A 12,835-nucleotide genomic window follows, 5' to 3' on the forward strand; every position below is an offset into this window, starting at 1 on the left:
CCACTAGTTCCTCTCTTGCAGTTTTTTAAAATTCATTCTCCTTTGCTTCAATTCTCTTTCACTCTCCCTTTCCCCCTCTCTCTCTCAATCACAGGTTACACCAATAGAGCATGGAGCGTTTGGCTTAAAATCAAAAACAAAGCCGATAGTGTTGTGGAGCACAGAGCACAGAAAAAGAAACGAGGAAAGGCAGACAGACTCTCTCTCCTTCTCTCTCTGTTTCTCTCTCTATAACCCCCCTCACACTCAGTCTCTCTCCCCTTCTCTCTGTAACCTCGTATTTCTATTTGAACTGATCCTGTTGTCCCTGCCCAGAGAGACCTATCTACTCTCACTTTTTCTGCACTGCAGCAGAAACTGTGAACAAAGATATTTCCTTTTTCTCAGCTCCCCATGAGAGCATGCAGTACACCTACACAGGTCTACTGAACCAAATGATCACCTTGCATCTGCCCGCACTCGTGTAAAATCACCGCCCTCTCCTGATGGCTTGTCAGACAGCTGTCTGGCGAGTGGAAACAACGTGGAGCCCAGAGGCAGAGCAGAGAAGGGCTGAATACTCAGGAGTGCCTTACTTTTACTCAGTTTACCTCAGACATATGGGGAAAGAGCTAGAGATGGAGATTAGCATGTGAGCTAAGGCCCAGCTATAGGGGTAGGCTACAGAGCAGGGTTTTATTAACTGACTGGCAGCAATCACAACCATGAATGACAGTATGCTTAGCCACAGGGAAACAACAAGCTTTTATTAGCTGCATGTAGGGTTTGTTTAAAAAAAAAAATAATTATACAGCTAAATACTTGCTTAACTTAAGCTTAGTTTTTTATTATAAGATCTTAGTTTGGTAATTATCAAAATAATTTAAAAGCAAAAATGTATGACAGAAACTGTTGGGGTTTCAAAAACATTGCTATGAGTTGATTTTTACATATTTATGTACTGTTAGCAAAATGTACTGTACAGCTTAGTGGACTGCTTTTCATATATTCACCTTTCTTTTTTCATAAAAGAAAGAAAATATTTTTTTTCATAAAACCTGAATTTATTTTTTTTTTTTTCATAAAACCTGAATTGTATGTGGGTTAAGTGAGCATTGTTATGCATCATTGCTCATGCTCATAATCCTCACATAATCCTCACACCACACAGCCAAATAGAGAGAGAGAGAGTGCATCAGTATCTAAACATCACAAGACACAGCCAGAGAGAGAGAGACAGAGGCCAAGCATCTAAACCTCATACCACAGACAAAGAGAAGCAGACCCGTATCACGCCACTCACCCACGCGCCCTCACATACTCAAACTCAACCACCACAGTTCTGGAGTTGGAGTTGAAGTTTTTAGTCAGCATCCCATCCGTCTGCTACAGCTTATAAAGAAGCAGCTTCAGTCAGATGACAGAAAGCCCGGAGGAGTCAGCAGTTTGCGACCGAAATCTGCTCAGTTTATATCGCTGCTGCTAATGGCTACATTCAGCCAAAAATCTTTCCTGTTAGGTCTAATTAATATGAATAATTAGGGGATAAAAATCGGGAGTAAAAGACTTTCTCAATATAGCCCCCTATGTACAGAATTCACATCAGATCATATTCACTCCAATTTCCGATGTATACCAGTGCCTGTATTCCAATGTGATGTAGATGTGTCATAGTAAAAAAATCACCATCTGTCAAGAGGTCTGACAATGGCAAGAATTTTATGTAAGTAGGCAGCTATTTATGTAAATGGGCCAATATTTCAAATTTAGGGACATAATTGGTTCCACTTTGTCAGTTTATGGATATTATGTATAATAGCTCTCTAGCTACTGTGTTTTGTTCACTAAGCCAGACGTTTTGCCTCAGACATCTCATGTTCACTACTGACTTCTACTGTCAAAACGATTTCTGCCCATGAATCCTTACAATCATTGGTAGGTAACCAATATAAATATCTTGAAATGTTACTGCTTGTAGTTTTCATATAGGGCATTCTGAACAAAGCATATGATTGTAGTTTGTACTATATAAAAACCTAAGTACAACGAATTCTTTCTAATTCACATTAAAGTCCTCAAACAATGGACAGTTCTTTTGAGGCAGACATTTTGAGGCTTATTTATGGAAGGACTGAATGGACAGATTTACAGCTAGCAAATGTGTGGTTTGGAGATGCTAGTGTTTTGGACTGCCTGATGAGCCATTATGGTTTAACAGAGGAAGGAGAGAAATCTGTGTTGTTGTTTCGTGGTGTCAGAATGAGATCAGCAATGAGATCAGCATGAGGTTAGCATTCAGTTAAGGATTCTGATGAGTAGCTAAAACAACGCAAGCAACATAATGAATCTTTCTCAGGCTCTGTTCTAACCACATATCTCCTCCATCTCTCCATCTCTGCTTCTTTTATCATTCATTCTTTCTCTAAATCTGAATTCCAAAATCTACTCCTGAAGAAAGTTTCAGTTTCAGAGTTTTCAGATCAGGGCTATCTGTGATTCCATTGTGAGAACTCTAGTAATTCGTTATCCAGTATTTATTTTTCATTTCATACTGCTGCCTGCTTGCCTCCCAGCTAAGTTCATTTTTTAATTCCTTTACGCACGACCTGGGAGTAATCAGAGAAGTACATCTGTGTTTGCATGCTTGTTTTTTGTATGGGGTTGTGCATGTGTTTGTATGTGTGTGTGTGTGTGTGTGTGTGTGTTATGATGGCTAGGTGGTGGTACAGAATCAGAAGAGACTCAAATGCAGGAGGAGCAGGCTGTTTCTACATGAATGCCCACAGGCCTGGATCACCATGCGGTGAGGAGCTTGGGGCTGAAACTGCTGCACATAGCTGCAGGGAAGAGGGCTCAGCATCACTGCATCTTCAAACAAGCCACAGACGCCCAGCAACACAGAGGACTTTCAAGGGGGTAAATGAAGGCAAAACGCATGACTGGAGAGTAGGCTAGACCAGAGACAGGGACCTCTGGTCCTTCCACACAGTTCTTGGTTCCTTCCATAAACTTTATGCCCCTCCTACACAGTCTAACACTCTCATTAAACACACCTTTCCACTCACATTTAACACTGGAATTGTCCAGAATATGACGCTACCGCAGCTATGCTGTTTCCTACTCACTGATAGTTAGGTGTGCTGTAGACAGGGAAGTGTATGGCTGTGTAGGAATAACAGTCCCATGGCCTGGACTGTGTAGAAGCATTTTGCAGTTAACTGCAGAAAGTCCACTTCAAACATGTTAATCTTATGCAAAGTTTATATAACATCTACTTTTCTGGGTCAGTGAGGAAATATTTTAGCTCTGGATATGTTCATTGAAAAACTTCAGAATTTATTAAGAATGTGAGTGCTAGTGAGCAACACAGGAGCTGAGGATTCTCACATTCAGCTGCCTTCATTAAAAAGCTAGAATTACCTCTAAAGAGCCATGCTTCCATAACATTGATCTGTAGAACTCTCACTTCTTAGTGAAAATGGGGATAATGCACGATCATTATCAGCAATGCTGATTTTCACAATATTACTTCATATAATGGTGCAATTGGTGAGATCAGTTGGTCTCTGAATGTGAGATAGCATTGCCCCATATTTACAGAGTTTAAAAGGGCAGGCATGGCAGTGCTGTGGGAGAGTACAGAGTACAGAGCTGTGGTGGATGTTCCAGCAGCTGTGGTGGATATTTCAGCAGCTGTAATGGATATTCCAGCAGCTGTGGTGGATATTCCAGCAGCTGTGGTGGATATTCCAACTGGTGTGGTGAATATTCCAGCTTCTGTGGTGAATATTCCAGCAGTTGTGGAATATATTCCAGCAGCTATATTGAACATTCCAAATGTTATGGTGAATACACCAGCTGCTGGGGTGGTTATTAGAACAGCTATGGTGGATATTCCAACTGCTGTAGTGACAATTCCAGCAGCTGTGTTGGACATTCCATTGCCATATCATTAGTGGCGCTTTATGGCACATCCCATTTTCCAAACAAAGGACCAGAATGGCAGTTCTGTCCTGAGGCACTAATTTCTTACACGCCATAGCCTTATGATCCTCCATATATTCATACCACCCTTTAACACTTTAGCTCACTCAGCTAAATTCATGGGATCAACAATTAAGTGCCTCGGATATTAAGAGACCCTAGGCAGGCAAAAAGGAGAGGTTGGATTGAAAGGCACAGGGAGAGGAGGGGAGAGGAGAGAGAGAGAGAGAGAGAGAGAGATGTGTTCTTTATTAGCTTCCTTCTAGCACTGACGTTCTTTCAGATACATCTGAACCTGCAAAACAGTTCTGAACCTGTGATGATGGACTATAGGTGTGCAATGAATTAGCTTTGTGTTTCTTGTTTGCCTAATGTTTAATGTACTATTTTGCATTATTATTATTATTATTATTATTATTAATCTGGGCTGGCTGGGCTCCGGAAGGCTCACTTATGTTTATACAGTTCTCTGAATAGATCTGCAACACTACACTGGGTAAATAAGTATGCCATACTCTCCGGGAAGATTACATGGGAGAGAAACTGTTTTTATGTTGCAAATACATGAACACATCTTTAGAGGCAGACTTCTCCCAGGAAACCGTCTTATTTGTAGCATAAATGTGGTTTTGCTCTGTGGGAAATAACCCACCCTGAGGTAACATCGATGAAGGCTCTACGTTGTCTTTCCTCTTCTTCGCCCTCCAGCTTTTAACCACCACAATCGATCAATTTGGCGGCCGGGTATAGAGCGTAAAGGTCAAAATTGTTGTGAGAAGCACTGGAGGTGGGTGGGGCTTCTAGCTGTAACGGCGCACAGTGGAGCTAATGGTGATTCGGAAAGGGGGGAAAGACGAGACTTCCCCTGGGGTGCTGGGTGATGAAGTGGAAGAGCACAGAGTAACAACACAGACATACAATACTGACACATCACCACACTCATAACACACTCTCCAAACACATGGACACATAATTCCATGAGCGCATATGTGTAAATCTTGCAACTGCATGTGCATGTATGTGAGTGTGCTTGTGGGTGCGAATGTGTATTGTGTCTGTAGAGTCACGGGTATAAGCCATTACTCGGTGTCTCCGTCAATCTCTCTCACTCGCCACTTATCTGCTGGCAGCATTAGCTAAGCCTATTTCACCCCCTCCTGTGTAACAATATCAGAAAAAAGCAAAGTCACTTACACTTACATACACATATGTAAACACATGTAAGCACTGGCACATGTACACACACACACACACACACACCTATGATTGAGGCAGTGGTGGGGTTGGATTGAGGTGGTGGGGGGTGTGATTGAGGCGGTGGGGAGGTATGAATGAGGCGGTGGAGGGTAGGATTCAGATGGTTGGGGTGGGGGAGATAGGCTTGAGGTGGTCGGGGGGTAAGATTGAGGCAGTTGGGGTGGCGGTATAGGTTTGAAGTGGTGGAGGGTAGAATTGAGACAGTGGGGGGATAGGCTTGAGGCCGTGGGGGCCAGGATGGAGGAGGTGTGGGGGGTAGGGTTGAGGTGGTGGAGGGGTAAGAATGAGGCAGCGGAGGGTAGGAATGAGGCAGGGAGGGGGGCAGGTAGGATTGAGGCAGTCTTGTCATTGTGCGTACATATCCAACCAAGTACTCCAGTACCTTTATTTGGTGTGGGCTAGGGGGAGACCCATTGCCATGGAAGAATTCCATAAGGTGCTGGGACTGGGTGGAGACTAGGCAGGAACTGAGCGGTGACAGTAAGAGGGAGAGAGCCATAGAAGAGCACTGTAGCAGTGAGAAAAACTGCAGGTGTTTTGGTGAAAGAGGAGACTTACAGAGTGGGGACAAACATTTGCTGAAAACTTGCTCAGGGAAATAGTGGGAACACACACACACACACACACACACACACACACACATACACACACACACACACACACACACACACACACACACACACACACAGTCGAGGAGTTCTGTATATGGGCTATGAGATGGAGAGGCATGGCCTTGACAGGACCTGTCGAGTTTAAATCACAGATGCCAGCACACCAGGCAGGCTGTTCGTACATGCCTGTCACATCCTTAATGGAACATGTCCAGATGCTGGGGGTCATGACCCCTGGCCTATAAAACCAGCTTTCTCTGCATCTGTTCCAGCACCTATAAATCCTCAGGTGGAACATGGAGAGGAAGGAGAATGAGTGGGACCTCAGCTCCAGACCATGGAAAATAAGTGCCAGGTGTGTGTGCATGCCCTACTGTGAGGAGACTTGTTACCTGTCAAGATACAGGCAGACACTTGCCCCCAACCCTCCCCCCCCCCACACACCTACACATACATACACACACACACACACACATGCTCTTCCTGTAAACCTAAAGTGCCCTCTTAAATTTACAGCAGCTTCCTCTCTTTACAGCCAGAAAATGGCTGTTTTTAGTTCCATGAGGGCATGATGTTATTACCCATGCATCTCCTTCACTTTAGACCCTGTGGCAATGAGTACTGGACACATATGGAAAAAACCTAGAATCAACAACTGCCCAGGGTGAGTGGAGATGTGGAGGTGCTGGTGTGTGTCAGTGTGTGGCATATAGTACATACACTCAGTCTGCAGGGAGGTAGACGCCATAACTTGTAAATCACATGAGAAAGCTCTTAACTTTGCTGTGATCTGGACCTTATGGTAATATTTACAGTGTCTGAACCACAGTGCCACAGTATGATTCTCCCCTATGGATTAGGAGCTTAAACCTATAACAATCTATTCTCTAAATTTGGATGAATGTTATTTGTCAGAACTGTTTAACTCTCTTTATAAACTAAAGGTATCGCTGAAGAAAACATCTCCAAAAGAGTAAAGCTGCCAAATGGTTTTTACTGTAAATGTTTAGTGCCCGCTGTCACACATGGCAAAGATCAATGACTCTCTCCTGCAGAGTCAGGCTATCACAGTTTAGGAAGACAGCAGACTCAGGTTACACACGCAAACCAAGTATATTTGGTTACACTGTCCACAGAATGTGTGTATTCGAATGTCTCTGTAAGATGTGGGTGCTGGGGTGTTGCTTGGTAGTTTGGGTGGAATGGTCTTCCACGGTTAAACTGGACATAAAGCATGAGTGGGTCTGACAGCAGCACGACTGGAGAGCGAGCAAGTGCACAATCAGATAAGATAAGAGAAATATGTTAAGCTCCTCTCACAAGAGAGTGCAGAGTCTTCTCATCATACAAATATGAAAGACGCTCTGCCAAAGCGACACCCACCCATTCCACTGCCACCCAATACCCAGTGCCAAAGAGCCCTCAGTAGTCATGGTTAACAGAGCCCAGAGTAGTCATGGTTAACAGAGCCCAGAGTAGCCATGGTTAAGAACATGTATGGGAAACTAGTTGTGTAAAATATGTTAGCTGCATATGTTACATATGTGAGAACATGTTGTGAGTGAGGAAGGTTATCGGTGAGGGAATTTATGAGTGTGTGTGTGTGTGTGTGGGTGTGTATAAAAGTGAGGTCAGTGAGGTAAGAGTTCAGGTAAGAGAGGTGGGGGATGAAGAGATCATGCCACCACTGATGTTGAAACAGTTATAAATAAAATGTAGGAGTCCAGCTGCAGAGGAGGAGTGATTTACGAGAGGTTTCACCAACACACAGCAGTGCAGCTGTCACACACACACCATTCATCCCCTGCTACTGTTCTCCTCCTCATATTGCTTTAGATAGGACCTCATCACCCACTGCTCTCCTCAGTAACAGCAGCAGCAGCGACTGGTCATGATTTGGGCGTGGGTCTCTCCCACATTATGATACAAAGACATTCCGAAAAACCGAACACACAGTCAGGCCTCCTTATGGGAATTACAGTAAAACATATGGAAACTATCATGGCTAGTGGTTTGAAAACAACTCCTCTGGAGCTATGTGTGTATGCGTGTGCGTGTGATTGTGCATGTGCACAGTCAGGCACAGTGATATTAGAATGACTGCAGACTAGAGCCATACTCCCTGATTTAGAGCAGATTAGAGCAATACTCCCTGATAACCACTGTGATTTTTAAAGAGGGTCAAATACTGTTCTCTCACCCAATTTACACAGTCAGATTTTAGGATCAGACAGCAGCAAGTAGGCCTTACCACAGAATGTTTTTGAGAACCTGAGAACTTTTTCAGAAGCTCAAGAACTGACTCCCATTATGGTTTCTACTCCAGAGGTGTTACTTATTTAATGGTCCACAAACTAACTTAGAGTACTAAATGTTATTGATTGGCAAGCTTTAAACTTGTGGTGCTGAATTTCTGCCTCAGGTAAGGTTGATCTGTATAATTATATGTAAAAGGCTGGAACTCTTTCCAGCTTTAGGTTTTTTGATTTTCCTCTTCAACTGTCTGAAGGTTTCTTTCCAACCTCATTGTAAGTGTCATATACTACCTCCATATTCTCTGGGTTGTTCAGTTGTGTGAAAAAATTATGTCTTAAACTTAAGCACTCCTACTTGAAATAAACTTAATGGTTCGTGCAGTGAGCTGAGAAATGTTATTTTGTTCGTTTTGAGCCCAAGGGTCAGACAGGCTATGAGGATGAACGCTAAATCATCATCATCATAATCATCATCATTATCACCAACACCATCATCATCATCATTTAGTTTGGGCTCCATAAGGACGATCACTACATTAAATCTTTTTTTTCATTTCAGTGAATTTCACTCCTACAAAACAGCTTCAGGAAACAGTTCACTGAGCAGTACCATGTTCATCATCTCTTTTAGATATGTTGATGTGTGACTCATCACCACCACATTTATCATCTCGTGTGTGAATGCTTCCCTGAAAATGATTCAGATTTTATCCCAGGATCTTACCTGGCAAAGAAGGATGCAGCAGCGGAGGTTGCAGTGGGGGTCGCTGTGGTGGCTGGGGTCGCAGTGGCAGGGCGCTCGGCATTGTAGCGATTGAGAAGAGCTTCGGTCGGACCCTCCCTGCTACCCTCCACCATCGGAGAAATCTGCAAGTGAACAGCAGAGTTCGAACAGCCCAACCCAGAAGAAGAGCATGGAAAGATATTTCACCTGAAAATGTTAATACAGTGAAGGAAATCAAGCGAGAAGCAATTAGCATCACTTCATTTGCATTAAGCTATTTGGGCCCAACTGGCATCCAGCAACACCAGAGTTTTCAGAAGTTTTTCTGTAATACATTTGGTTTAAGCTCTTTCTGAAGGCTGTTATAGGTTGGTGATTCTATTCTGGGAAGGTGATTTATGAGGCTATGAGGTTATGAGGATTTGCTTCAATTATGATATAGCTGCTTTTCCATATCATTGTCCCAGGTTGGGGGGAGGGTGGTCTCAGGTGTGGGATTTAGGGTGGGCGGGGGGGCGCGATGGTGTAGGGTGCAGTGGAAGCACACAGCATTCTCAACTGAACCCTGTATTTTAGTCCATGTCAGAAGTCTGCTGAATAACAATTCACCAGAGCCACGGAGAGAGCTGGAGAGCTTCAAAAATAACCTGGACTCTCAGCCCCACCCACATCGACAGTGCTGTTGCTGGTCACCCCAGCACTCTGCTCCAAATAAGGCCACAAGCATCCCATGTAGGAAGAGCAACCTCCCAGAATGACAGCTCTGCAGAACACAGTGGGTTTACTGAAGCAGCTTTAAGGACAGGAGATAGACGCTTACAGATCTGCCTGGACCCATGGAGAAATAAACCAGGTTTGTGGATATGTGCGTTTAAGGTCCCTGTGTACATTTACACTGGCACTAGAAACACTGAGACTGTGCAAGAGAATAAAAGTTAAAAATACAAAATCTAAGATCACTAATGGGTCCAACCACATGGGTATGAACTGTCATCCAAATTTAGTTTTCATGCAAGTTATCATAACTTAGACTAAAGCCCATGCTTGTTTAATTGTGTCAGTCTGGTCTAATCTACGATGTCCAAGATATCTGATGTGAACCCAGTCAAAAAGGCTGAATAAAAGTCCAGATAAGTAGAGATATACAAATAGTGCTAAGCAGATAATAGGGCTGACCAGAGAAGAGTGCTGACAATACTGACTAGAGAATAGGGTTGACTGTGCTGACCAGAGAATAGTGTGGACCAGAGAACAGTGCTGACCATACTGACAAGAAAGCAGTGCTGACTAGAGAACAGTGTTGACTGTGCTGAACAGTGAACAGTGCTGACCAGAGAACAGTGCTCACCATAGAACAGTGCTGACCATACTGACCAGAGAACAATGCAGACCAGAGAACAGGGTTGACCAGAAAACAGTGCTTACCAGAGAACAGGGCCTCACTGTGCTGACCAGGATCAGCTGCTCTAAAAGTTGATCACCCAGTGGCAGAAGAATCACCAGAGCTGATCTAAGAGTAGATCACCCAGCAGCAGCAGCAGAATCACCAGAGCTGCTCTAAGAGTAGATCACCTTGTGACAGCAGAATCACCAGAGCTGCTCTAAGAGTAGATCACCCAGCCGCAACAGAATCACCAGAGCTGCTCTAAGAGTAGATCACCTTGTGACAGCAGAATCACCAGAGCTGCTCTAAGAGTAGATCACCCAGCCGCAACAGAATCACCAGAGCTGCTCTAAGAGTAGATCACCTTGTGACAGCAGAATCACCAGAGCTGCTCTAAGAGTAGATCACCCAGCCGCAACAGAATCACCAGAGCTGCTCTAAGAGTAGATCACCCAGTGGCAGCAGAATCACCAGAGCTGCTCTAAGAGATGGGGGAAGAAGACATCCACTATTGGGCACCTACAGTGTTCAAAAATGTCTGTTGTCCTCTCACTATTTCTCTCACTTTCTCACTCTCTCACTCTGTCACCCTTGCTCTGCCTCACTTATGTCTCTTCCTCCTGCTTTTCCTGTCTCTTCCTGTCTCATCCTATCTCTTCCCCTCTTTTCCCATCTCTTCCTCACTCTCCTCTTTTTGGCATCTGTCTGCCTCTGTTTGCCTTATTCACCATCTTGCAGCTATTAAATCTGGATGATGAGCCAGCTTTTAATATACCCTGAAAATGTAAACTCACCCTTGTTACCTTTACCAGCCAAAGCTGTTACTATACTTGGTTCAAGATTTACTGTACATGGTTGAAGTACTGGGTCACCTTGCAATGGCCTTTCATGAGCAGTGGCTCGGGAACAATGTCTCGTGAACATTTGGTCTCTTAAACGTTCAACGTGCTAAACGTACAAACCTTGAAGTAGTTTTTCTTCTGATCTGTATACCATTATCCCATTAGACACAAAATGATCTTGTATAAGTTAGCAGATTCTCTGTACAGGGTTTGCTGGAGAGTCAAAACTGAAACATTTGTGCATTGTGGGCTGATAAATTAGATCATCATTTCTACTGTTGCTAATGCCTGAAGGACTCTTGGATGCCCTGGACATGTGCCAGCTAATCATAATGGCATCTTGATCAGAACCTAAAGAGCAAATTACAGCTGTTCTTTCACAGTAAACAGTATACAATAAACATTTCTTTTTACTTAAATAATCAGCTCAAGAATCCTCACAACAGAATGGTCACATCTCTTTCATGTATTTTGGCTCTAAGCACCATGTAAAATTTGTAAACTATTAGAAAACTGCCATGATGAAATTCTAAAGAATATGACAGAATATATAACTGAATATATAACTAAACTCACCCCTCCTCAACTATCCTCTACTTCAAATTCTCCTCCTCTACCCATCTTTCATCATCACTGTCCTCCTCTGCTTCACCCACTCCCCCATTCTACCTGTCCTTCACCCACCCTGCACTCCCCAACACACACACACACACACACACACACACACACACACACACACACTCCATCTCCAGACAGGTGTGACACAGAAGTCTGATTGTTGGTGCTGATAAAGACCTGTCAGATCTAACCTGTCTCTCTCTTTCTCTCAGATCTAGTCTGTTATGTTGCAAGTCACCTTCATTTTGTCCTTCGAACTTCTGCTGGGCTTCTTATGCTCTCAGTAAAACTCTCATTATCCTGATGAAAAGAAGATAAAGGCTATTTGAAGATGCCGAGATAGCAAACCACAGTGCTTTCTAACTAGTTCCTAAACCACCAGCCAGACAACACAAAGTTCCTTTCTTTTTTTATTCATTAGCTCAACAACACTGCCACTCTGCATCTATTATTGAAGGGTTTATACACTATTAAACATAACCTGGGAATTGGAGTTATGTTATTCAGCCATCTTGTTTTACCATTAGCCGGAAACATAAATCTTATATGCCACACCTCTATTAGAAGTTGTTGAATTTTCCGGTATCTGTGTCCTCCTGGCTCAAGACAGATCAACTGCTACTATGTTAACACCAAAACCACCACCACCACGCTGCCTCCCTGCACCCTCATATCCGATGTTCAAGATGTCAAATGCTGGCTCCATTCAAACTCTCTGACACTGGACCCCGATCAAATTTTACACTTGATAGAGATGGGGTTCTGTCAATCTGTAATTTGGGTTTAATATTTAATCCATCTTTCTTCTGAACCACAAATCAGTTCATGGATCAAAAAAGCTTTCGTCCATCGTTGAAGCATTGTGTGTCTTCAGCCCATGCTTAATGAGACAGATGCAGACATTCTGATTCAGGACTTTAACTACTGTAACTCTGGTCCATGTCCTCATATCCCAACTACTGTAACTCTGGTCCATGTCCTCATATCCCAACTACTGTAACTCTGGTCCATGTCCTCATATCCCAACTACTGTAACTCTGGTCCATGTCCTCACATCCCAACTACTGTAACTCTGGTCCATGTCCTCACATCCCAACTACTGTAACTCTGGTCCATGTCCTCACATCCCAACTACTGTAACTCTGGTCCATGTCCTCACATCCCAACTACTGTAACTCTGG

General features: G+C 43.5%; 1 protein-coding gene across 5 annotated transcripts in view; it reads right to left on the bottom strand.

Annotated features, from left to right (window-relative positions):
- The window catches only part of kif26ba (kinesin family member 26Ba), a 74,161-nt gene that overhangs the window by 29,560 nt on the left and 31,766 nt on the right, over positions 1–12,835 (bottom strand). For all 5 annotated transcript variants that reach the window (XM_026999852.2, XM_035532538.1, XM_035532539.1 and 2 more), the window contains exon 4: positions 8,811–8,953. In XM_026999852.2, coding sequence (XP_026855653.2) covers positions 8,811–8,953 — 143 coding nt within the window. The remainder of the gene's footprint in view (positions 1–8,810; positions 8,954–12,835) is intronic.

This window comes from Electrophorus electricus, chromosome 13 (genome assembly GCF_013358815.1).
Source record: "Electrophorus electricus isolate fEleEle1 chromosome 13, fEleEle1.pri, whole genome shotgun sequence".
NCBI classification, from domain to species: domain Eukaryota; kingdom Metazoa; phylum Chordata; class Actinopteri; order Gymnotiformes; family Gymnotidae; genus Electrophorus; species Electrophorus electricus.